The sequence below is a fragment of the Nannobrachium achirus genome (genome assembly GCF_963921795.1).
Source record: "Nannobrachium achirus genome assembly, chromosome: 21".
NCBI lineage: Eukaryota > Metazoa > Chordata > Actinopteri > Myctophiformes > Myctophidae > Nannobrachium > Nannobrachium achirus.
In genome coordinates this window covers 31,910,358-31,935,035 of record NC_137828.1, presented here as the reverse complement: position 1 = coordinate 31,935,035, position 24,678 = coordinate 31,910,358, and the positions used below count along the sequence as shown (strand labels likewise).

The following is a 24,678-nucleotide window of genomic DNA, read 5'->3' as shown; positions in this document are numbered from 1 at the left end:
AGACACACACACACACACACTCTGTACCTTGAGTCATAAGTCTGCTGGCAGGCGAATCTTGTGAGCCAACGTTAACCAATGGGGAGAGAGCCACAGGCGTGGGAGGGCCTGAGCCCCCAATCTATGGAAGAGAAACATCACACTTAATCCGACTTAAAACAGGTTTACATTACTAGATCTTTATTAGGAGTGTGTGTAGTAGTTGTGGTTTCAGTAATCAGTACCCCTGTTGATTTTGGAATCGAAGTGCCTCCTGAGGGGATTATTTAAAACTGTGGCCATGATATTTCAGTAAGTCCAGTTCATAAAATAAAATGCGGCAAATAAATGTTTGTTTCTATTCGATAACAGTGCTAGTCACGTTTTGTATTTAATTTGGTTTAAAATTTTAGAGATCACCAGGTTCACTAAGTTTGCCAATGTTTTAGTTTTGGGTAGTTCTAGGGGCACACATACCCACATTTAAGAAACACTGAGTAGAAGACAAAACCTTTACTGACTGTATTGCAGTCAGATTCAGAGTCAAGAGTGTGCCATGTGTTTATATATGTGTGTGTGTGTGTAGGTGTGTGTGTTGCTCACCACAGTGCTAGAGGTAGAAAGGGAACTAGACGCTCTGCTGGTGTTGACAGCTGTTGCAGGGGGTGCGCTCGTCCAATATCTCAGCGAGTTCTCCGAATCTAAACATACAGATGCACAGATCAAGATCAAACACAACAAAACAACTTGTACATTATTCTGCTTTACACCGTAAAGCAATCATACAGTTTAACACCTGCAGGCATTGAAACCAAGGGTTGCCCACCTGCCCGTGGCAAGTACTTGTAAATAAAACCTTCGGGCAGGTGAAGTTTGCTTTCAGGTTGCCTGAAAATAGGAGCACTGTTTATCACTGTTTACCTATTGCTATTGCTAGTCTGGCCAATTCAAATATCTTGAAATTATAACTACTTAGTTTGGAGATCACTTGACTAGCGTTTTGACGACTTTGTCATTCACACTGCGGCCATCGCTACACCTGTCCCTTATTTATTTATTTTTTTGTGGATCTGCACTGATCTCAGAAATGGCCCCTATGGAATCCTCAAGACTGAAATCAGTCCCCACTCCCCAGGACGGAGAACTTTAACCCCTGCCGACGGTCAACTGCGACCGAGACTTTAGTGTCAAGCCTTGAAAAATCTCTCTCAACACAGATGGGACACAGCGTGTTCAGGGGCAAACAAACTATTCCAGACGCGTAAACAGACAGACGCTAGAGCAGGTTGTCCTAGTTCGACGTGTTAATACCCCGCCGACAGCAGGGGATCGTCAAACGCAACAATCACACTGACAGACAAGACAGCTAGACGGCACAGACAAGAGCCAAGTCAAAGCTTTTTACCCCCCGAGGTGCTCTCCTGTGGACTGGGGCCCCGGGTGGCGGAGGCGGGGGGCTGGAGGTGGAAGATGTACCTGCCAAGGTAACAAGCCGAGGCAGACAGAGCGACGTGCTGGAAGTACTGACAGTGATACAGCAGAGCCTGCAGGGCAGGCAGTCCCACCAGAGACACGCCAGACACCTCGTCATGGACACAGGGGTTCTGGATGGAGAGATGAGCTGGCATTAACCCGGAAAGACTGGGAACGCATCTGTGTCACATTATCTGTGTCACATTATTTTGTACTTTATCTATTCAATGAGACGAGGGACTCTTGCACACCTACAAGAGCGACAGGTGCGTTCGAGGACAGACCAAACAATGGTCCGGTCAAACTGAATAAGAAAAAACTCCATGCACGCCGTCTTCAAATGCAAAGAGGGGTTTAATTGGGAATCACAACGTTTCGGTTGTATTTAGACCTTCATCAGGCAATCTTTAGCAATTTATCTTTATACGACCGAAACGTTGTGATTCCCAATTAAACCCCTTTTGGCATTTGAAGACGTGTTGCGTGGAGTTTTTTTTCGTACTTTAGTTATTCAAAGAATAGCAGATCTACAAGCTAATCAAGCAAATCATAGTGTGGCACTTGGTGCCACACTATGATTTGCTCATTTTGAGAAGTGAAAATGTGTGCAAATCTTTGAATATATATAAATATTTTCAAAGCGAACATTTGCCACTCAACTTCTTTCTCGGGGTCCCTGGAACAAAATATTTTAAGATGGGGTCTGCGGTCAAATACCTATAATTCTAGGGGTCCTTGACATGAAAAAGTGTCATAACCACTGACATAGAAACATACGTTTTTTCAGAAAACCACTGGGATTTAGAAGACATTCAGGCCTTAAATTATAGACTTCCAGGTTTCTGTGGCAGATAGGAGTAGTGCACAGTGAGATGAAAGGGCAAGGAGAGGGTACAGCGAGGGGGTGGTGGGGGGTGGTCCGACTCAGTGTGAATCCTAGACATAAAATGTATAGAGTGGACATTTTCATTCATGACCATAGAAAATGGAGGCAATCAATCCACGGGGGCCTCTGTGATGTGTTTGCTTAATATTCATATATTCACGCGTAGATATAGAAATATGTGATACATTTCTATACGTATGGTGTGAATACTGCACTGCGTTGCAGGAGAGGATATAGACTAGAGGAAGACACTGAAAGGGGGTATAGTAGATGGGCAGAAGAGATGAAAGCACAGTGTGACTATTTTAATCCACGGTCCATAAAAAGCCTTTAAACTGTCTGGCAGGGGCACTGACCTGCCAGTGGGAGTCCTTGGCCTCCTCTGCGCTGGCAGGCATGGGCATTACCAGCAAGTTCTGCAGGATAAATGCTGCCTGGAGACACAGACACACACACACACACACACACACACACACACACACACACACACACACACACACACACACACACACACACACACACACACACACACACACACACACACACACACACACACACACACACACACACACACACACACAGAAAGTCAGAACATCTACAACACTGCCATCTGCCTGCGCTTGGCTGGAAAAACAAGAAAGTCCTGAAAGCATTTCGTTGCAGCTTGAAGCCTTTGACTCGGCTGTTTTGTACACCGGTAAAACATGCCGTCTTTCATTTTGTCAACTTGGTGCCCTGGTGCACAAACTTGGATGAGACAACTAGCAGCAATCAGTGCGTGACACATTTTTGGTTTTCTTATTGAATAGTGTTTCCCCCTATACACCCTATTTAAACTAGTAAGACGCCCCAAGGGTGAGAAGCTTCTCACACAAGGGTGCGTGCCGTGCGCATGCATGGGCGTGTGCATGCATCGGCCTGGGTGACAGCAGACTGCTGGGCGAGCACTGGTGCTTTGGCATGGGAACAACTTTGACCCAAAAAAGATTCAGACCTGGTTGGTTATTTAAGTTGGACAAAATGTGGCCATATTTTCCCAAATATTGAGATGACTAGGGATGGGCAATATAATCCATACGGCAATACATCACGATAGTTTATTTCCCGATACTGTTACTGTATCGATACTTCAGGCTGTAGTATCGCTATACTTTTGGAGAAAAAAAAACTTTGTTCCCATGCATAGAAACCAAAGGTAGAAGTCCGGTCGTGACACTCTCGCTCCGCACTCACTCTGCGCTCCGCTCAGGTTTGTCGATCAAAATAGTTTTTTCTTTCAGCCACTTAATAAGCAAGGTAATCATAGACATTGTTTTTATTTATTTATAAATAAATACAAGCATTTTGCATCCAAAACATTTTCTCCTTTGCCACAAGCGTTCCCATCACGGTAAAGAGCCTGCGGTAAAGTGAGACGACAGTAAGAGACTCGATGGAACGCTAGTCTAGCCTAATATGTTGCAAAAGATGCCATCTAAGTTTCCTTTTTATGTAGGCGTTGTCTTTTTAAATAAGACCAAGACAATATTAAATCCTGTTGGTTATTGATTAATCACCAGATTCGAGAGAGGGGGCGACTCAAGGCGAGTGTAGTTCATTCAGCCAAATTCGCCAATTCGTATCCTTTGACTGGCTGGTGATATAACTTAATGGACACAAGGTATTTACAGTATTGCGACCTGACTGTTACAATGAATAGCTGCACTGGCTGTCTGTTCGTTAGAAGCAAAATGGAAGTTCTATTCTCCATTGACTCCTGTTCTATGCTGTAACATAAAACAACAGCTGTATCTCTGAATAAGGTGTAAATAACACCGAAAAGACCAAAAAACTGTCTGTAAACAAACTGATCTCCTTCCTGTAATCGTCAGATTGCACACGCACGTGGCTTCCAGGGCTCTTCAAAATAAAACGACAGGTTATGGTGGCAGGCGTTGTGTTAAAAACACTTTGGGTTCATTTTAACGTCTACTGAGATTTCTATGTGCATCCGAGACCGTAAATCTGGTCATTTGATCAGACATATTTAAGAAATGCTTAACACAGCGGGTGCCCACGAGGTGTCTACACGCCAATCTCTTTGATGTCCCAGGAGGCCCACGACGCGTTGACGTGTTTACTGTATATACAGTATTAACTTTAAATCTCACCGTTACGTTGGGGCTGCGCCTGGATGTAGCCCATTAGCCGCTAGTCGCTTCGAGTCGACGCTGAGAGCATCGCACGGCCGTTTTTCTCCGTATACTCCAATGCATTTCCCCATCTTTAAAGCCCTTTATCTCCGATGTTTGTTTTATGGCTAAAACTCGCAAAATGACCAACTTTTGATCGGCAATGAACAGCTATGATCAACACTGTCCCATACAGTAAGTTACACAATAACATCCTGGCCCATACAGTAAGTTACACAATAACATCCTGTCTGCGCTCATGTGACCAAGTGACGTAATGACGCATGCATTGACGCAACAGGGCCTTGTATTCTTCTATGGAAGTCAATAGAGTCTCTCTGGGCACTTAGCTGGGGCTCTGGCGCCACCTTGTGGGCAGTCGATGTGTTAAAAATAGGACGTGGTTAAAAAGTTTTTTTTTTTAAATTAAAGCGGAATTCAAAAAATTTGACATCAGAGCCTTAAACTCATTGGGTATTTCTATGACTGCAGTGTGGAGTGGAGGGTTTCTGATGCCTCACCTCTCTGCGGACCATACTGCACTCCTGCTGATCCAGGAGCATGTTGAGCAGCGTACCCCACAGCCCCCCGCTGATGTTCTGACAGCTGCCAGACAGACCCTGGCACCCGCTGGGCACCGACGAGAGAGCCGAGGCCACGCCCAGACTGGAAAACCTTACCTGGGGGGGGGGGGGGGGGGGGGGGAGGGAGAGAGAGAGAGAGAGAGAGAGATGGAGTATATCGAGTGGGGGAATCGACAAGGAAGGGCAGCAGGAAATTGAGAAGTAGCACACACAGGGGCATCACAAGGGGGGGGGGGGGAGTTACTAGGGCCCAAGGTGGAGGGGGCTTAATTATTTTATACTTTAGCTATTGAAAAAGCTTGAAAAGAGCTTGCAGATGTGCTATTTTTGAAAAGTCGTGAAAATGTGTGCAAATCTTTGAATATATGTATTTTTTATGCAAATATTTGTAACTCAAATGTTGGCCGTGGCCAAATACATATCATTTTGGAGGTCCTTGACAATTTGGAGACAGAGAGAGAATTCTGGATGACTATTAGTAGCTGTCATGCATGCACTTTTATCTTTTTCTGCTCGTGAGCTCAGACTTTATTCTTAAAGGTTTCATTAAAGGACAAGATGAGTGTTGAAAATTATTTCATTTACTTCTTTCTATTGTTTTAGAGATTTTTATTTCAGTGGCTGGGGGCATGCGTACAAGTGGCTAAATATGTCATTTTACACAGAATAAGCCCATTCCCAAGATACAACGCAACCTTTCATGGCTGGATGTGACTTGGGGCTAGAAGTGTTACTGTAAATAGCAATAAAGAAACTGCTGGCTTATTGTGTCTAAAAAGACATATTTAGCCACTTGTACGCATGCCCCCATGCGTACGCATGCCCCACATTTTAGCACGGTAAACGCGATAAAACAATAGAACGAAGCAAATGAAAACATTTTAACACTCACTTTTTCTTTTCTCTAATTATCTAAAATATGAACCCTTGTTGTAAAAAAACAAAGTTGTCCTTTAAGTGACAATTTAAGAACTTTTTAATACCTCTGAAATGACAAATTAAACATTGGCCAAACTGTCAAATATTAGAGGCAGGAATTGTGAAAATAGCCGATCTACATGCTCACAACGCCTCGTAACGCTAGGCGTTGTGAGCATGTCGATCTGCTATTTTCACAATAGAACCATGTTATACAAAATGTACTGCCTCAACTCTTAGTGTTCGTCAGGGTAATATATGATTATTTTGGGGGTCGCGGCCTGAAAAGGTTGAGAACCACTGCATTAGGCCACAGATCCCGATAAGACAAGATTTTAACTGGGACCCCAATCTAAATGTGAGAATGCTGGTCAAGCCACACCTCTGCATCTCGATCCACCCACAGTGGGATGAGCCAGGCCAAACCCATCGGAGAACCGCTAGTCTCTTCCGATCCTGCTTCCTGCGCCAAAGACCACTGGGAAATGAAGTCCTGCAGCACAGACAATGACATGAGTACAGGAAAGAAACGTTTTCACCTACAGAGCAGAACATTGTTAAAGACGGGGTGAAATCAAAAACATGTTTTTCACACTTTTAGAGCATATCTGTAGTGATATGGCCATACCTAACACTAGATGCCAAAAAAATAGAAAATAAACAATTTTTGTGTATATTTATATCAAAGGTCCCTAAATAGGCCATTCTTAATTACTTCCTGTGAACAGAAATTCAAAAAGTGATGACATAGATAGAGTTTTTGAATATAAATGAACCTTTGATTACATTCACCTGTTTGTTTCCCATTGCTGGCTCACATTACTCCCATTACTCAGATTTTAAATCCCATCGCGCCTGAAGGGCTGGTCCCCTCGGATAGGTTCAGAAACACACAGGCTTCCTTTTCAAACTGAAACTTCAAAATAAAATACCCAAAATAGCCATTTCATTGGGTCTTTAAGCCAGGTGAGGCCTCTGGTACAAAAAGCAATTACATGACAGAAAGGCCATGTTGTGACACAACGTACTGGATTTCATCACTGGAACTAAATAACGAGCTAAAAGGACCAGCACCTTATTAGCACTAGGGCTACAGCTATCGATTATTTTCATAGCAATGTTTTTGGAGCGGTAGCACTCCGTCGCCTTAGCGTGAGTGTAGGTTACTATGCGTGTGGGTGGGTATGTAGCCTGAGCATGAGCTGCAATAACGCTGGTGACCAAGTGGCGCTGTTGCGTCACACGCACGCATCCACAAGCAGACGCACACGCACACACCCCGCTCACTTCAAACTTGGGTTTTAGCAAATAAGCCCATATCTATTTTCAATATTTCAATTTTTTCAAATATATATAATTCTTTTATATATATTTTTTATATTTCGATTTTTTGTATATTTATTTAGCTATTTTTTATATATCAACAAATCGATTAACAATCCATACACGAGTATCCATGAGACAGCTACAGTCCACAGAAAATGGGGCTGTCGAGCGATGTAGGGAGAAAGTAGCCAGAAAAGCCAGACCTTTGCAACCAGATACAACGGCTGTGAATGAGGAAGTGAAAGTCGGGCCGCATCGCGGCCGAGTTGCATCATGGTATACTGTGTATGATGTTTTTTCGCTCACCAGCGGTCACCGCAACACCCATTTACCTGGTTACCATGATAACCAGCTAAGACGTCCCTAGACGTGATAACTGCACCACGGTAATTCTTATCACGTTCCTGGACATTTTTGGCATCGGAAGTGTTAAGTGTTGGCTAAAATTGCCAATCTAATAGCTCACAAAGCACCGCATCGAGACATGTTGTGAGCTTGTAGATCTGCTATTTTAGCTTTTTTTTAGGAAAACATGTTTAAGTACAAGTTCCAAATTCTGAGTACAACCACCTGAGCAGGACCCAAAATAGGCTCTGAGAACCATCTCTAAAACAAATCCGGTGACTGGTGACGAGTGCTCAAATGTTCTCCATACTCACATTATCCTTGCTCTGTGCCTTCATCTCGTGGGACAGGTGAAGCAGGCACATGACGGCGTTCTTGGTCACACCTTTCCCCATGAAGGACATGGCGTTGCCACCCCACTCCACGTAGAATGAAGAGATCACCTGAGAGTGAGAGAACAAGGAAGGAACCACAATATTGGATGCATATTGAGGTAAAAAAAAAGCATCACAAATAATGCATCCATTCGCATCAGTGCATATAATGTTAGTCCTTAACCCATATAGGCCTAGAATTATTGAATGCTTTAACTATTGAAAAATAGCAGATATAAAATCTCACAGCGCGCTGTGAGCTTATAGATCTGCTATTTTTTCTAATCATGAAGATTTGTGCAAATCTTTTAATATATATATTTTTAACACTTTGCCGTCCGAAATAGAATGGTTGTTGGTAGATTAGCCGTGAAATTTCTATTATTATATTATGATCTGAACCGCATTCATTTTACCAGACATCCAGCGCTATATCACGTGGTCTTCATCCCCCATTACCATTCCGCGATCCGGGTTGTTTTACTCACCCCAGTTCCCAGTGAAGTTCTCAATCTGCATTGGCTTAGAGTGGGAGATTCGGCTGACGCATCATGTCCCCGTGCGTTTCTCGTGCGCGATCCGTTCATGTAAATGTCCCCTCAAATAATCCACGTGTGACTCAAGAGTAGAACTGAAAAGTTTTGCTAGCATAGCCCCCAGAACGGCTGCAGTAGAAGCACTTGTGTACAGACAGTAACCGAATGGGGGAAGGTGCCTTGGAGAAGGAAAGGGCCATGACATCACTTCTGCTTCATGTCAGACCAGCCATGAGCTATCCATGCACGAGTGGTGACTAGGGAAGGTTAGACGATCGCCGATTTTCGGATGAAAATCATTTATTTCTGTAAATACGGGAAAGTACGGGAAAAGACGAGCGGCTGAGACCCCCCCCCCCCCCCCCCAGGAAGTCCGATATAGTACGGTTTTAATATTAAGGGGCTCCCCATGGCTTGGAAAGGGTTAAAGGGAACATTTTTGTAACTCAAATATTTGCTTCTGGGGGGTCCCTGATACAATATTTAGAGATGGGGGTCCATGGCCAAATACATATCATTTTGGGGGTCATTGACATAAAAAGGTTTGAGCACAGCCGAAATAGAAACATATCTTTTTCAAAAAAACCTTAGAAGGATTCAGAAGACACTTCGGGTCAAAATATTCAAAGAATTTTATTGAGATGTAGGAAAGGTGAGAGGGACAAGAGGGACACCGTGAGTAATGACGTAATGTTGTAGTTTTATGACTTAAAAAGACTACACCGCGGTGGATAGCTTATCACCGCGGTGCCTACTATGATAGGGAAGAAACCACTTCAAGTAGTTGCGACCGTAGGTCGCATTTACTACCAAAACCTCCACCGGCTGTCTGTCAGTGAGTGAGTCAGTGAGTCACACTTTTGCCCTGCTCATATCTCCACAACCGTTGCCCCCATCCATGCCAAATTTTGCACACACACTCCTTGACTGCCAAACTACAACCTCCAAGGACCCCCGGAGCCCCAGGGACCCCCAGGTCCCTGGGGGACCCCCAGATGTAAAAACATGACCAAATGTGCTCACACGTGACACGTCACACTTTTTCCCTGCTTATATCTCCGCACCCGTTGACCCGATCCATGCCAGATTTTACACACACACACACACACACACACACACTCCTTGCCTGCCAAACTACAACCTCCAAGGACCCCCGGAGCCCCAGGGACCCCCAGGTCCTTGGGGGACCCCCAGATGTAAAAAATGACCAAATGTGCAAAAATGACCAAATGACCAACCCAACGGGGCTGCTCACGGGGAATTCCCGGGGACCACCGACTCCTGGTGCTCCAGAACGGATGCAAAAGTGGTGGCGCCCCCAGTGGAGGACCCCCTGCCACTGCAGCGCACATAAAATGCCGTAACTCGGGCTAGGAGCGTCCGGGAGAGCCGGGGCCGGTACCTATTCGTCCGCCAAGGCAACGCGGAGACCCCACACCTCATTTCTCACACAGCCCTATTCTAGCGCCACCTTCAGGACGATTTTTAAAACACATTTTTGGACACTGCTCCTACCGTTTTTGCCCTAAAATCACGAATATCACTACACAGCATGTCTACACTCATGTCATCAACATGGATCAGGAAGATTTTGGAAAAACACATTTTTGCCCTATTTGTGGAGATAAGCCACCTACGGTCGCTTATCTCCCGATTAGGGAGTCTTACTGGTATTAAAAGTACACTGCAGTCGGCGGTTATGATGACGGAAGTGTGACGAACATGTGAACATTGTTACATAGGGGTGTAACGATACATTTTAATAGCGATTCGATACATATCACGATACATGGTTGACGATACGATACATGGACGATATTGGTTCATTCATGGCGATACGATACGATTCGATTTAATTATTTAAAATCGATATAGTAACTATTTAGCAAAGAAATTAAATCTCTGTGAAAGGTGTAGATAGTGCAGGTTTTTAAGGGAAACATGTATTATTATGGATATAAATAAGTAAACACAGTGATTATCTGCCAAATACATGGACATTGTATATTGACAAAACTGCACCTTGACATGAACCCAGAGATTACACACATTTATCGATAGACCAGAGTAGCTATATGGAATGGAAAAGTAATTAAACCCCTCCTTTTCATTTTTTCTTCTTAAAAATGCTAAATACAATGCACAAGTAGGTAGTATCGATACAATCGATTCTTTGCACTGCCGATTCGATACGATACAAAATATAGACGTTCAGCCAAATTTTAATTACCGCTCAATGTAACACTTATTTCTTTACTTTCTGGGCCTGTGCAATACAAAATGTCATACCTAAATACCTCCAAATACCAAATATCTACATAGCTATGATTGAATATGTCTATGGTTTCACACTTGTTATTTTATATTTTCAAGTGTAGCAACAGAAAAAAACAGTGAACGCTCTTATTTTAAATTCCACAGACCATAAAACAGAGCACGCTGGCCACATTCAGGTGTTTAGACAGTCACAGAAATCTCATGTTGTGTTTATAGACGGTTGCGTCCCCTCCCAAATGAGCACTTGCCCGGTCGGGCAACCTGAAAGCAAACTTCACCTGCCCGCAAGGTTTATTTACCTGCCGGGGGCAGGTGGGCAAGCCTTAGTGTCAATGCCTGCAGTAAGACTAATCGGGAGATAAGCGACCGCCAATCAGGAGGGAATATGGGAAAATGGGACAGATCCATGTTGATGACATGACTTTAGAGATACTGTGTACCGCTTTGCGTGATTTTAGGCCAAAATCTGTAGGAGCAGTGTCCAAAAATGTGTTTTGCAAAAATCGGCCTGATGATGGCGCTAGAAGAGGGCCATGTGAGAAATCAGGGGCGGAGGTTGTGATTTGGCATCCAAGGAGTGTGTGTGCAAAGTTTGGCATCGATAGGGCCAACGGTGGCGGAGATAAGAGTATAGGGACAAAAGTGTGACGTGACGTGACAGACAGACGGAGAGACAGCAATTGGCCATGTTTGGTGGACGGAAGCTTGACAGGGAGGCGAGGGTGATATTTCTGGGCATCATGAATGTGTGAACATTGTGTAGATGCCAGCATTCGATGAAAATAGCAACTCTACAAGCTCACAACACATAACGTTAGCACTGCACACACACTAGGCCTGTCAGAATGAAATTCGTTTTTCGACTATAATTCGAATATTAAAGAAATGGATGAAAGTCGAATACTTCAATTACTATTTGAAATGAAAAAAAAAAAAAGTTTATATAAAAAAAAAAAGTAAACGAAAAACGTTTTTCCTGACCTCCCATTGCGAAAATAAATGCTTTCATCAAGTCACAAAAGATCAACAATTACGTGTGTACATGGCAGAGAAAGTTATGCCACAGCACTTTGTGTGTGTGACCCCCGACACATCGCTGCAGTCCGGAGCTCTCCTCTGCCCCTCTCGTCTCCTTTCTTCATTGTATTAGCTGGTTAGCTACTTGGCTATTTCTCCTGCTGTTTCCAAGCTTCAGTTGAAAGTAACATTTAAGAAACTTATGACAACAGCGGACAGCCAAAGACTAATGTAATAGTTGTCTGTCAGTAACGTAGAGGAGCTGGCTTTTACGCTCTGCTCTGCAGCCTCTGCTCCAGTCCTCTCTCTCTCCGCACTGCTCGTCTGTTACAGAGAATCGGAGACACGCAGCATGCTGTCTAAACAAGCAATTTAGCTGCTAGCCACGCCTCCAGACGATCTACAAGCCCACAGCCCGTCGATGATGCAATGTAGTTAGGGCTTGTAGCTTAGCTTTTTTCCCCAGCCTGTTATAGCATCTGAATTTGCGCAAACAATGTGCTTATTATTTTACAACTATACATTTTATTAAAAAAAAAATATATATATATATATAAAAAATGTAAAAAAAAACTTTAAAAAAAACTATACATTTTATATATTATATAAACTATTCGACTATTTTCGAAACATTATAAAAATGAATGAATGAAATTCGAATGGGATTTTAGAGGCAAACTGACAGCTCTACCACACACCACGCGCCGCAGGGCCACCCCCCCGCTGGCTCCAAACCGCATAGGCAGAAGGGCCCCAGAGCCAGCCCAAGACCTCACGCCCCCCCGATATAAATTAGATATTTCCCCCATTTCAGTTCAAACGCCTGTGATCTATTTTGCATCCTCTGAGATAGACGCCCATTTGCTGCAACCTTTCCCAGCTAAAGTTAGCCATTCAGGGTTCCCACACATTTTTTCCAAAACTTTTCCAGAATATTTAAAGCAATTTCCAGGCCTATACAAGTCTTTCAGAGCAATAATGAGTCTCTTACTCTTTTGAGTAATGCCCAAAGACAGGCAATGTAGCAAAAATAAAGCATAGAATGGTATTATGGAAACAATAAAGCATAGAATGGAACCAAATGGACCCATACAGACAGTTATGTCGGCCGTGCATGTTTGCATCAAGCGACAGCTGCGAGCACCTAGACTGAGGGTGGCGAAGCACCTCCAGAATTTGCTGTGTCTTTTAGATCTTTTAGCATTTGTAGCACATTAGTCAGCTTAGCAGAGTTCAGGCGAGGAGACTAACCTCAAACGTTTCACTGAGATTGTCATGCGACTGTGAGTCCCAGCATCTTAATGAAGGTTAAACACAACAAGGTTAAATACAACTGAGACTAATTGCTTTGCCTTGCCTTCAAAAGGTTGGAGGGCGGGTGGACGGGGGTGGGTTGCCATTGGAGAGCAGATGAATAGACTAAGAGGTTGTGGCCCGAGCCCGAGGGAGAGAAAGGGCGACGCAGAGTGGACAGGGAAGTGAGAAACATGGCAGGGGAGTCGCACCAAATTCTGGGCCCTGTGTACAAGGATTCACTGCGGGCCCCCCATGAATGTTCTTCATAGGGGAGGGGGTTTAACCCATTTAGACTGGGAACGCATTATTACGCGTTATTTTGTGCTTTAACTATTGGAAAAATAGCAGATAGATATACAAGCTCACAGCGCAGCACCGAGTGCCGCGCTGCGAGCTCGTAGATCTGCTATCTTTGAAAAATCTTTGAATATTTTTGAAAAATCTACGTTTCTATGTCAGTAGTGCTCAAACCTTTTCATGTGAAGGACCCCCAAATTATATTTATTTGGCCACGGACCAATATTTAGTTCCAGGGACACCCAGAAGCAAAGTTTTAGTTACGCTTAAAAAAAATACATGCTGTATATTCAAAGATTTGCACACATTTTCACGACTTTTCAAAAATAGCAGATCTACCAGCTCGCAGTGAGCTTGTATATCTGCTATTTTTCAATAGCTAAAGTATAAAATAACTAAGGCCCCCTCCACCTTGGGCCCTGGTAACCCAGTCCCACTTTCCCCCCCTTGTGACGCCCCCTGGTCTGGTATTCAGAGTGGCACGTTGACAAAGCGCGTCCCTCTGCTGGAGAAGAAAGGAGTTTGGGACTACGTAATGCTGATCCATGCGCGCCGGGCCCCCCATAAAAGGCGATCTGAACACGAGCTGACAGACAAAACCCGCTGCTGTGGCTTCCACGGGGAGCTCTCTAAGTGCTGAGCAGGAGTAAAATGTTGGACACCCCTGCGCTTATGGCTGCTGTGTAAGCTAGTTTGCGGCGCGTTGCGCGAGTCTGTTGTGGACCGCTGAGTGACAGAGCAGATGGAATCGGCAAGGTTGATTATGCTCATCACACGCCTCGGGGTGCTGCGTTTCCAATCGATTCCATTTTTTAAACCGATTGCGATTCATGTCCCGTAACCATGTTTTGGCTTGGTTTTAATTAATTCCACTGACAGTACCCACTGTGTGTTTATTTTCTGCAGGCATTTTGAGTAGGGGAATTGTAATACATGCACACGCACGCACACACAAACACAAACGCCTACCTCCAACAGGCCGCAGAGGTACTTGGAGCAGAGGGCCATGGAGTCCAGCTCTGGGCAGTGGACGCTCCAGCCGGGCCGAGCTGTCAGACTGACCATGCCCAGCAGAGTCCTCTCCAGACTGGGAAGGCCGTAGAAACGCGGGGCGTCGGAGACCCGCAGGCACTGGAGCAGGCGGGCCGCCAGCTGGCTCCTGAAGGGGCCTGCGAGAGCCAGCGATAGCCTGGAGAGACAAGAAAAGAGACAGAGTCAGGGAGGGAGGGAGAGAGAGAAAAGAGAGACAGACAGAGTACTTTTTTCCACTACTATATTATATCTCAGTTTTATTGCCAACAAACACAGAGAGCCATTGATACTTTCCCATAGTATTCCCCCCAGCCCTAGGTAACTAACTATAGTACTCTAACAAATCACAAAAGTAAAATAATGGACAATATATCGGCCAAACCTATCGGCCATGCTCTAATTAGGTATGCACCGATATCTTATCGGTATCGGGTCCCGATATGACTTACCGGTAATTAAGTTTGGGATATCGGATAACGGACACAACGTCACTGATCCAAGTCACAGATAAAAAATTATAATTAAAAAAAGTCTCTGGCTTATAAATATACAATATAATCACGCAAGTGTAAGCCCTTAACCAAACGTTTTAGCATATACTTACTAAATAAACGATATCCCACAATCTTTTTCGTCGCTCCTCCACTATTGAGACGAGACATGAGTTACCAATTGCATTTTGCAGTCAGCTGCACTGACTGCACTCTGTTATTTGAACTGAAGCCTATCTTACATTTAATAAATGGCTTTAATTGAAAGGTGATGCATTTTTTTTATACTTGCTATGTAGCCTACTGTATCGGGTATCGGTAAAGTATCGGGAAATATTCAAATGAATATATCGGATCAAAATTGAAAAAAACTGTATCGGTGCATCCCTAGCTATAATGTTACCTTGCCTTGTTACCAACATTGACAATGAGGACGTGGCCTTATATGTTCTGACAATACTTATAACAATATGTGAATAGAGTTAAGATGCATGCCTGTAATTTGTTGGTTTGATGGTTCCTATTATCTTTATTCTGATCCCTGATTTCAGCAGAGAACTACTTGACTGGCAACGACCTGTAAAATGTGTTTTAATGCTTTTCTCCAGTGAGATCATGTAACAAACTTAGAAATACTGTGCTGCCCTCGCAACACGTGCCTATGTGTAGCTAGACAGCTAGTTAACAGTTCTGGGATCCTCCAATAAAGAGACAAGGTTTGACTTTTCTTGTATTTAGTGAAGTCTCTGCAGAATTTTGTAAAACTGAAACAGTACAGAAAATAGAAACACACATACAATGAATTAGTAAACAGGTCCAAAATATACACTGTAGTGTGAGAAATAATATACAGTACATACAGTACTATTTGCATTTAAACTAGTTACACAATGTTCCAAACACAGAATATTGTCACTGCAGCAGGACAGGCTAGCATGAAATGCAGAACACAAGTGCTTACACACTTATCAAACCAAACAATTAAACCAGCTTGCACAGAAAAGATTCAAACATCAAGTTTGACATGAAATGCAGTTGTTACACCAATTAACTACAACTTAAATGTACTTACAGACAAATAATGTCCAAGGCAAAAACGTTTTAAGAAGATTCTCAGCAGACCATGTGTACAGCTCACTTGTTTACTGGAGAAATGCTGGCTCTACTGACTTAAGTTTCACTTTCGCTTTGACTTTATACCCTTTTAGCCTAACCACTAGATGGCAGTACAAACCATAAGAACTGATACAATGAACTTCACTTTTACCTTGACTTGACATATTAACTTATTAAATGACAGAAATATTTATACCTTTTTAAACTTTGATTTTTAACCAATCTGCCGTTGCGAAGGCAGCACACTCCCCGCTTTGGTACAATAACATTGTATCAATACAAAAATATCAACCTTAAAGGAAAGTCCTTGGACGCAAGTAGCAACATAAGAGTTCTTTCATTAAGTCTCCTCTGACAGGAGGACTACAATCTCTGACGCTGACCTCAGAAACACCTTGACAACTGTCTTTCAGAGCTTTGGTGAACTTGTCAGTTTGCATGAATTCAATCAGCTCAGAGTGTGACCATTTTGCAGCACATTTGCTTTGTAGACACTGACCTCTGATGGTTTGTGTACTGTCTCCAAGCACACTTCACCCACGATGACCCAACCTAGGTCTAGCCGCTGTGCGTAAGGAGCATTGTGGGTCCCGTTTATTTGCTCACGCACCTTGTGCACCCTTAAGATGTCTCTTCCTAAGAGCAGGAGGATTGGAGCGTCTGGGTCCACGGGTTGAATCTTCTTAGCAACTGGCTGTAGGTGGGAATGATGGTGTGCAATTTCTGGTGAGGGTATTTCTGTCCTATCGTCAGGTACCATGTCACACTCGATTAGGGTTGGTAGAGGAAGCTGTAATGTTCCATCAACAGACTCGATGATGAAGTTGCTGGCTCTTCTGCCTGATGTCTCTGTTCTCCCTGAACAGGTTCTCAGTGTATATGGAGATGAATTGGCCTTGACTTTGAAGAGGTCAAAGAACTGTGTCTTGGCAAGAGACTTGTTACTTTGCTCATCGAGCACCGCATACATCTTAATAGCATTCTCTTTTTTCCCTGCAGGGTACACTTTAACCAAGCAGATCTTGGAACAGGAGCGTGGGCTTTCTCCACTTACACATATCTCTGTGCAGCTTGAAGTGACTGAACTCTCATTTGGCTCCCTGCTGTCCGCCTTGTCAGCCTGGATACTCTCTGTAGCTGCTGGAGGAGGAGGACCTGGATGCAAGGCAGAGATGTGTTTGTCACTATTGCACTCGAAGCACTTGATAAACACCTTGCAGTCTTTTGCTGTATGTTGTGTGGACCCGCAACATCTGTAGCAAATGCGGTTCTCTCTAAGGTACGCTTTGCGCTCTTCCATGGGTTTGCCTCTGAATACTTTACACTTCTTCAGTGGGTGGGGCTTATAGTGTATAGGACATTGCCTGTCTGGTTCCGTCAATTCCTGTTGAGCTGGAATGGTTTCACTATCATCTGACGATTCTTCATCAACATCAGTTTTGTGTGCGCTTATAGCGGCTTTCCAGCAAGACTTTGCAGGTTTCTCTGTTTGTGGTGTACCATAACTGTCAGGGGTGGGAGAAGAGAAGCTTGGGTCATTCCTCACCTTTGCCTGGTTCCTCACGAACCTGGAGAAGACACAGAAAGGTGGAAATGCCACTCTATTCTCCTCTTTGTACTTGAATCCCAGAGCTGTCCATTTCTCCTGGAGGCTGTATGGGAGTTTTTCTACGATGGGTTTTACCCCACGAGCAGTATCCAAATATGAGAGGCCTGTTAGGTAACCATCCTCTTTGGCACACTCCAATTCCAGCAGAATGTCGCCTAGTTCTCTTAGCTTGATATTGTCTCTGTTATTTAGTTTTGGGAAGTTGTCAATCTTTTTTAGCAATGCATCCTCGATGACCTCTGGTGCCCCATAACATTCTTCAAGGCGTTGCCAAACGGTGTAGAGGCCTGCTGCGGGTTTGAGAACGTATACAGAGCGAATGGTTTTCGCTTGTTCTGATGACTCAGGTCCGAGCCATTTTGTCATCAGGTCCAGTTCTTCCCTGGCGGACAGATTCAAGTCCTTAGTTGCACTGTGAAAGGACGCTTTCCATGACATGTAATGTTCAGGTTGATCGTCAAATTGAAGCAGACCTGAACTCACCAATTCTCTGCGCATCAGGTATCTGGCAAAGTCTTGTGCACCTGGAGGCTCAGGTGAGTAGTAGTCTTTAGCTGGATTGTCTGAGTGCTGCGGAAGATTGAGGTAAGTCTTAGTTGGTTGTGTGATTTTTGTTGGCACTTCTTCTTTAATTTCAACACTTCCATGCAGGGGACCTTGGTCGCCAGGCACGTTAGGCGAGTGCCTGGGAAGCTGCTGCTCTTTAGTATTTTGCAGTGAGGGGTGAGGCTTCTGAAGAACAGATGACGTTGTCGCTTGGTTTGGAAGCTGGTGCACTTTAGTATGTTGTGTTGAGGTGAGAGGCTGCTGAAGAACAGATGACATTGTCGCTTGGTTTGGAAGCTGCTGCACATACTCTCTAGTGCGTTGTGCTGAGGTGAGAGGTTGTTGAAGAACAGGGACTTCCTCGTCTTCCTCCCCGCTTTCACTCTCTTCAGCTTCCAAGTAGGCTGCGGCTTCGGCGGAGGCAACAGCAGCAGCTTTCTGTGACTGGAGAATGTAGAGGTTGGCGTCGACTTCAGCTCTTTGTTTGTCACATGCAGCCTTTTTCCTCCTCGCTGCAGCCTCAAACTCAGCTACTTTCATGCTCGCTGCAGCCTCTTGTTCAGCCTCTTGTTCATCAAGTTCAGCCTTGTGCCTCATCGCTGCAGCTTGTTTTTCAGCAAATGCCACTTCAGCCTGAGCAGCCTTTGCCTTAGCATGTGCTTTTACATATAATAAAGATACTGTTGAGGATCGTGATGACTTACTGGATGCTGTAGAGGCTGTTTTAGATTTAGATTTAACTGACTTGAATGACTTGTGAGAAGACTTGATAGAATCTGCTTTGGGTACCTCGTGCTCCTCCTGCTGTCTGGTTAGTGTGGGGAGTTCTGAGGCCTCCTCCTCCTGCTGTCCGGTTGGGAGGTCTGTGGTCTCCAACTCTTCTTGTTTATCCTCAGCCTCCACTGTATAAATCCTTCCTGTGCGTGTACTCATGATTGCTGATTATAATCCTGTGTGCTTGAGCCCGCTGTGCTTCTTGTCTTTTTACTGTGCTGCCCTCGCAACACGTGCCTATGTGTAGCTAGACAGCTAGTTAACAGTTCTGGGATCCTCCAATAAAGAGACAAGGTTTGACTTTTCTTGTATTTAGTGAAGTCTCTGCAGAATTTTGTAAAACTGAAACAGTACAGAAAATAGAAACACACATACAATGAATTAGTAAACAGGTCCAAAATATACACTGTAGTGTGAGAAATAATATACAGTACATACAGTACTATTTGCATTTAAACTAGTTACACAATGTTCCAAACACAGAATATTGTCACTGCAGCAGGACAGGCTAGCATGAAATGCAGAACACAAGTGCTTACACACTTATCAAACCAAACAATTAAACCAGCTTGCACAGAAAAGATTCAAACATCAAGTTTGACATGAAATGCAGTTGTTACACCAATTAACTACAACTTAAATGTACTTACAGACAAATAATGTCCAAGGCAAAAACGTTTTAAGAAGATTCTCAGCAGACCATGTGTACAGCTCACTTGTTTACTGGAGAAATGCTGGCTCTACTGACTTAAGTTTCACTTTCGCTTTGACTTTATACCCTTTTAGCCTAACCACTAGATGGCAGTACAAACCATAAGAACTGATACAATGAACTTCACTTTTACCTTGACTTGACATATTAACTTATTAAATGACAGAAATATTTATACCTTTTTAAACTTTGATTTTTAACCAATCTGCCGTTGCGAAGGCAGCACAAATACAAATGAAAGAAAAGATTCCGTTTGCGTCAACATCCTACGGTACATCAACTCAACGCAACACTTCTCCTGCAGTTGAACAAACAACTGGCTTCAATCACTCCTTTAAGGATTCAGATTATTATGAAACATTTATCCAGCGCCCGCAGGCGGCCTGAATAACTTTACATGAGCGTGCGGCCATTCTCCACTTACACACACAAGGTGCAACAATCCCGACGCTTTCATTCAATTTTTTATGAGGAAAAATCGATCCATTACAGACGGAGAGTAAAATCGGGGCATAATTAGTGGGAGATGGTATTAAAAAAAACATAAATAATCCTAAATCAATAGAGCTTCCATGACCCCACGGTACTGTCGGTGAGCAGGTCAGCGCTGTGTAAATTACCAACAAAGCCCACATAACGTCCCACTTGTCTTATTAGAACGGGACCCGTAAACATACACTTTTCAATCAAATTCTAATGAGCCATCTCAAGATTTTATGGCTTTAAAGGCTTTTAATTATTTGAATTTCACATCCATCATTCAGCCTTCAAGGCTCTGTGAGCAGACGTGGCCAAAGGAAAGGCAAAGCGATGAATGCCAAGTGGCAGGCAGGCCCCAGTTCAAATATGATTATTTTGGGGGCGTGGCCTGAAAAGGTTGAGAACCACTGCACCAAGTCAAGAATTGTTGTGTGTTTCTGTGAGAAAGTCTACCTGTCAGTGGTTCGTTCTAGGCAGCGGAGTAAGGTGTTGAAGAAGCCGGTGAGTTCTCTTTGCAGTCTCTGGCCGACCTGGCTCCTCAGCTCCTCCGGTTCCGTGGGACTCGGACCGGGTCCCGCCTGGCTCTCTACACCCAGCAGCAAGTCTAGGAGGGACGCCGTCTCCTGGTGGAACCAACAGATTGGTGGTATGTATGAGAAGAATAGCTGATGGGACTAATACGAGTGATGTAATTCATCCATTTGTTAATAATCCCGCATTTGTTCCCCCGTCTATTTTTTTGCAAAAACTCCATTATCTCCGCTCCTTTGTTTAAACATCTACCCCCACCTCCCTCATTGCATGCCTCATTGCACGACGTGCATGATACAGTTAGTTACTGCAAGCAGAGAGACAGCTGTTCCCCAAACAGCTCAGTAATTACACCACACAAAAAAGATGAGAGACGAAAGATGCTCCCCCCCAGTGGGTGTTAGGCAACAAGCAGAACATACTGTCTAAGTCAGGGGTCTTCAACATTTTCAGTCCAAGGACCCCTTAGTTGAGAGGGAGATGAAGCAGGGACCCCCCACAACCTGTTAATAGATTCTATATACTGTAGTTTCATCTTTTGACAGCACAATCATCAGTGTATTTTGGATTTGTGTCAATTTGTGTTTTCAGATATTTAACCACTTGAACTGTCAATACTTAATAAACTTGACCTTTCACTCTCTAATTCAGTGTTTCTCAACCTTTTTTCTGCATGGGCACACTTCTCATGTCCCAAGAATCCATGGGCACACCAACATAATACAGGGGTGTAAATATCGTCACTGTCGGGAAGAAACCTTGTATCTCCAAGTTTCAAATGTGTACGTTTCTTCGCAAAGTAAAGCCCTGCTTCATCATACAAGGCTGTCGCACAACAGTAGTGAAAACAGCAGATCTACAAGCACACAACGCCTCGCTTCTAGATCGGCTGTTTTCACTAGTTTAAATCATTTTTAAAATGATAAATACAATACTGGCTTTCAAGCAGTTTCAAGGGGCACACTTGACCCTTCTCAGGGGCACACCAAAGGTCCCCAGGCACAGTGGTTGAAAAACACTGCTCTTATTAGTTGTCTCTTTTTCCCCTCTACAAGTCGTCTCCTTTTCCCCTCTACAAGCTCACAATGCCTCGCGCTTGTAGATCTGCTATTTGTAGTAACCCTGAGGACCCCCTAGGGGTCCCGGACCCCCCTGTTGAGTCCATCAGCCCTTGACCAGTGGCTTCAAAATAAAAAAGTAACCACATCTTTACTTTGTGGACTCGGCCTTCCATTTTATAATCATATTGACAATCTCATACATTAAGTTAACAGGTATTATTCAAATCTAAAGGGTGAGGTCCAAAAGTGATTGATTTCTGACGTAAAGCCTCCCCCTGCCAAACATTCTACTCGAGCATTTTGGCTGCCAGTAGCGGGCCTATTGTTTACATACACATTGAGTGCAAGATTTCTCCTAAGGCGTTTCTTTCCTCTTCTTCTTTTTTTTTTTTTAAGAAATCTTTTCATCAAGCCAAGGAAATCATCACTTGCCATGGCTCTAAGGAGGTATGCTGATGCACTAGTTTATCATAATGAGACCAAGACCATTTATATACAAATCCATGTGTAAGCGGAGAGAGCTTCATTGGATACTTGGAAACTACAATGTGCACACTAACATGTAAATATGTATAAAAGTCCACACACACACACACACACACACACACACACACACACACACACACACACACACACACACACACACACACACACACACACACACACACACACACACACACGTAATATCACAGCCTGTGGTTCATTATAATACTTTCTTTTTCATATTAATCATCATCTCTTCTCTTCGGGCAGGGAATTGGGGAATAGGGAAAACTATGATATGAAGCCCAGAGTATCCCCCCATAACCCTTATTCATGTGAATAAAAACAAAACACTTAGGTCAATATACTTAATTCTTCAATATGATAACATCTATGTTTTGTCCACAAATATTAATATATATCGTTGCTGTAGGGTGGAAACCTTGTACTGTACGTCCAAAACCATTCCCTTTGTCATTGAGAAAATAGCCAATCTACAATTTGCTCACAACACATTTCGGTTTCATTGTGATCTTGTAGATCTGCTATTTTCACGACTTTTGAGTGACACTCTTGATGTGTCATGAATGATGAAGCAGGGCAGTCATTTATGTAAACTTTTAATCATTATTACCCTAGTTTCAAGTCAGCCGAGAAGACTAGGGCAGCTGTTTTTTTTACCAGAGAGATTTACCAACAGCCTCATCCTACAGTAACTATCAACTCTGGGACCCTCATTCCAAACCACAACCATAAACAGAAAAGACAGAACATGAATGTGAAAGATTGACTTTTGAAAGGGAAAGTAATGAAGAACTGTGTTTTGGTACATGGTTAAGGATCAGCTCCAGTATCCAGCGCAGGTCGTCCGTGGCCTGGTCAGACGAGGGATCGGTGCACCCCTGCTGGAAGTAGGCATTCAGGAACGCAACAATGTCCGCCAGCAGCCTCTCATCTTCCAAGCATGCTGGACGCACCTGGAGAAACCTGCAGAGAGGACGGATGGAGATTGCAATAAGACTAAGGCAGGGGTCTTCAACGTTTTCAGGCCAAGGACCCCTTTAGTTGAGAGCGAGATGAAGCAGGGACCCCCACAAGCTTGTCATAGATTCCATATCGTTTCATTGTTGGACAGCACAATCATCAGTGTATTTTGGATTCATGTCAATTTGTGTTTTCAGATATTTAACCACTTGAACTGTCAATACTTCTCCCCTCCACACCAAACCGCTTTGCCGAAAATAGCCGATCTACAAGCTCACAACGCCTCGCAGCGTGAGGTGTTGTGAGCTTGTAGATCTGCTATTCTACCACTTTTTCTAGTCACATGTTCAAATACTGGATTGTGATTGGCTTAAAACAGTAGTAAATCAGGCAACTCTACTCGTCTGTGTGAAATACCCGGATGCGTTGTCATGCTAATGAGGCACATTTCCGAGATCAATGCGCCTCACAACGCATCCGGGTACTTTCAGAGTCGGAACACCTTTCCCCAACCAACAATGACGTAGGTCCATGGTCACGGGCGTCCTATGTTTACTAGCGAACGTACTATCGTCGCCAATTTATTCCATTGGATCCAATGCAATCTGCCAACTTTAAAGCCTCTTTTCTCTGAACCTATGCTTTTCTGGAAGCGACCATCCTCTATTTGCGGATGAAACTGTGCTTCTAACTGGCGTTAGCCTAGCTGTAAGCTAGTCATGCACCTCAGTATGGATCAGTATGGAGTTGGCGCCATCTGGTGGTGACTAGAAAAAGTGGTAGAATGTTGTGTTTATGGGACTATTTGCTGTGGTGGCGGAAGTTTATGTGTATTCTGAAACAATTAATGATTGTAACTAAAGATCCTTGCAAGTTACAACTGTGTTTTCTTTCATTTATATGTAAAAAGTGGTAGAAAAGCAATTTACCATTCAAGGTCGTTGTTTGCCACTCGCCGCCACCCTGAAACAGTGGTAAATCAGCCAACAACCCACTCCCTCTCATGGTAAATGGCTTACTTTTTTGCTTAAGTTCTCAGAATGTGGTTAAGAATCTGGCTAAAAAGGAGATTTAATTTTTTCTTCCTATCACACAAAGATCTGGAGGACCCCCTGTAGTAACTCTGAGGACCCCCTAGGGGTCCTGGACCCTCTGTTGAAGACCCTTGGACTAAGCGACATACAGTATCTTCCGGTAGGCGCAAGGCGGGCGTTAACCCATTTAGGCCTGAACACATTATGACGCAATATTTTATGCTTTAAATATTAAAAAATAGCAGATATACAAGCTCACAGCGCGGCACCGAGTGCCGCGCTGCGAGCTTGTAGATCTGCTATTTTTGAAAAATCGTGAAAATTAGAATTTTGACCCGATTCTATA

General features: G+C 43.7%; 1 protein-coding gene across 1 annotated transcript in view; it reads right to left on the bottom strand.

The window, feature by feature from the left end:
• The window catches only part of rttn (rotatin), a gene marked incomplete at both ends in the record, with an annotated part of 115,968 nt that overhangs the window by 49,313 nt on the left and 41,977 nt on the right, over positions 1-24,678 (bottom strand). The window contains 10 exons of the mRNA XM_080751722.1: positions 28-121; positions 583-680; positions 1,385-1,583; positions 2,695-2,772; positions 5,031-5,189; positions 6,394-6,504; positions 7,997-8,125; positions 14,449-14,668; positions 20,693-20,862; positions 23,145-23,301. Coding sequence (XP_080607848.1) covers positions 28-121; positions 583-680; positions 1,385-1,583; positions 2,695-2,772; positions 5,031-5,189; positions 6,394-6,504; positions 7,997-8,125; positions 14,449-14,668; positions 20,693-20,862; positions 23,145-23,301 — 1,415 coding nt within the window. The remainder of the gene's footprint in view (positions 1-27; positions 122-582; positions 681-1,384; positions 1,584-2,694; positions 2,773-5,030; positions 5,190-6,393; positions 6,505-7,996; positions 8,126-14,448; positions 14,669-20,692; positions 20,863-23,144; positions 23,302-24,678) is intronic.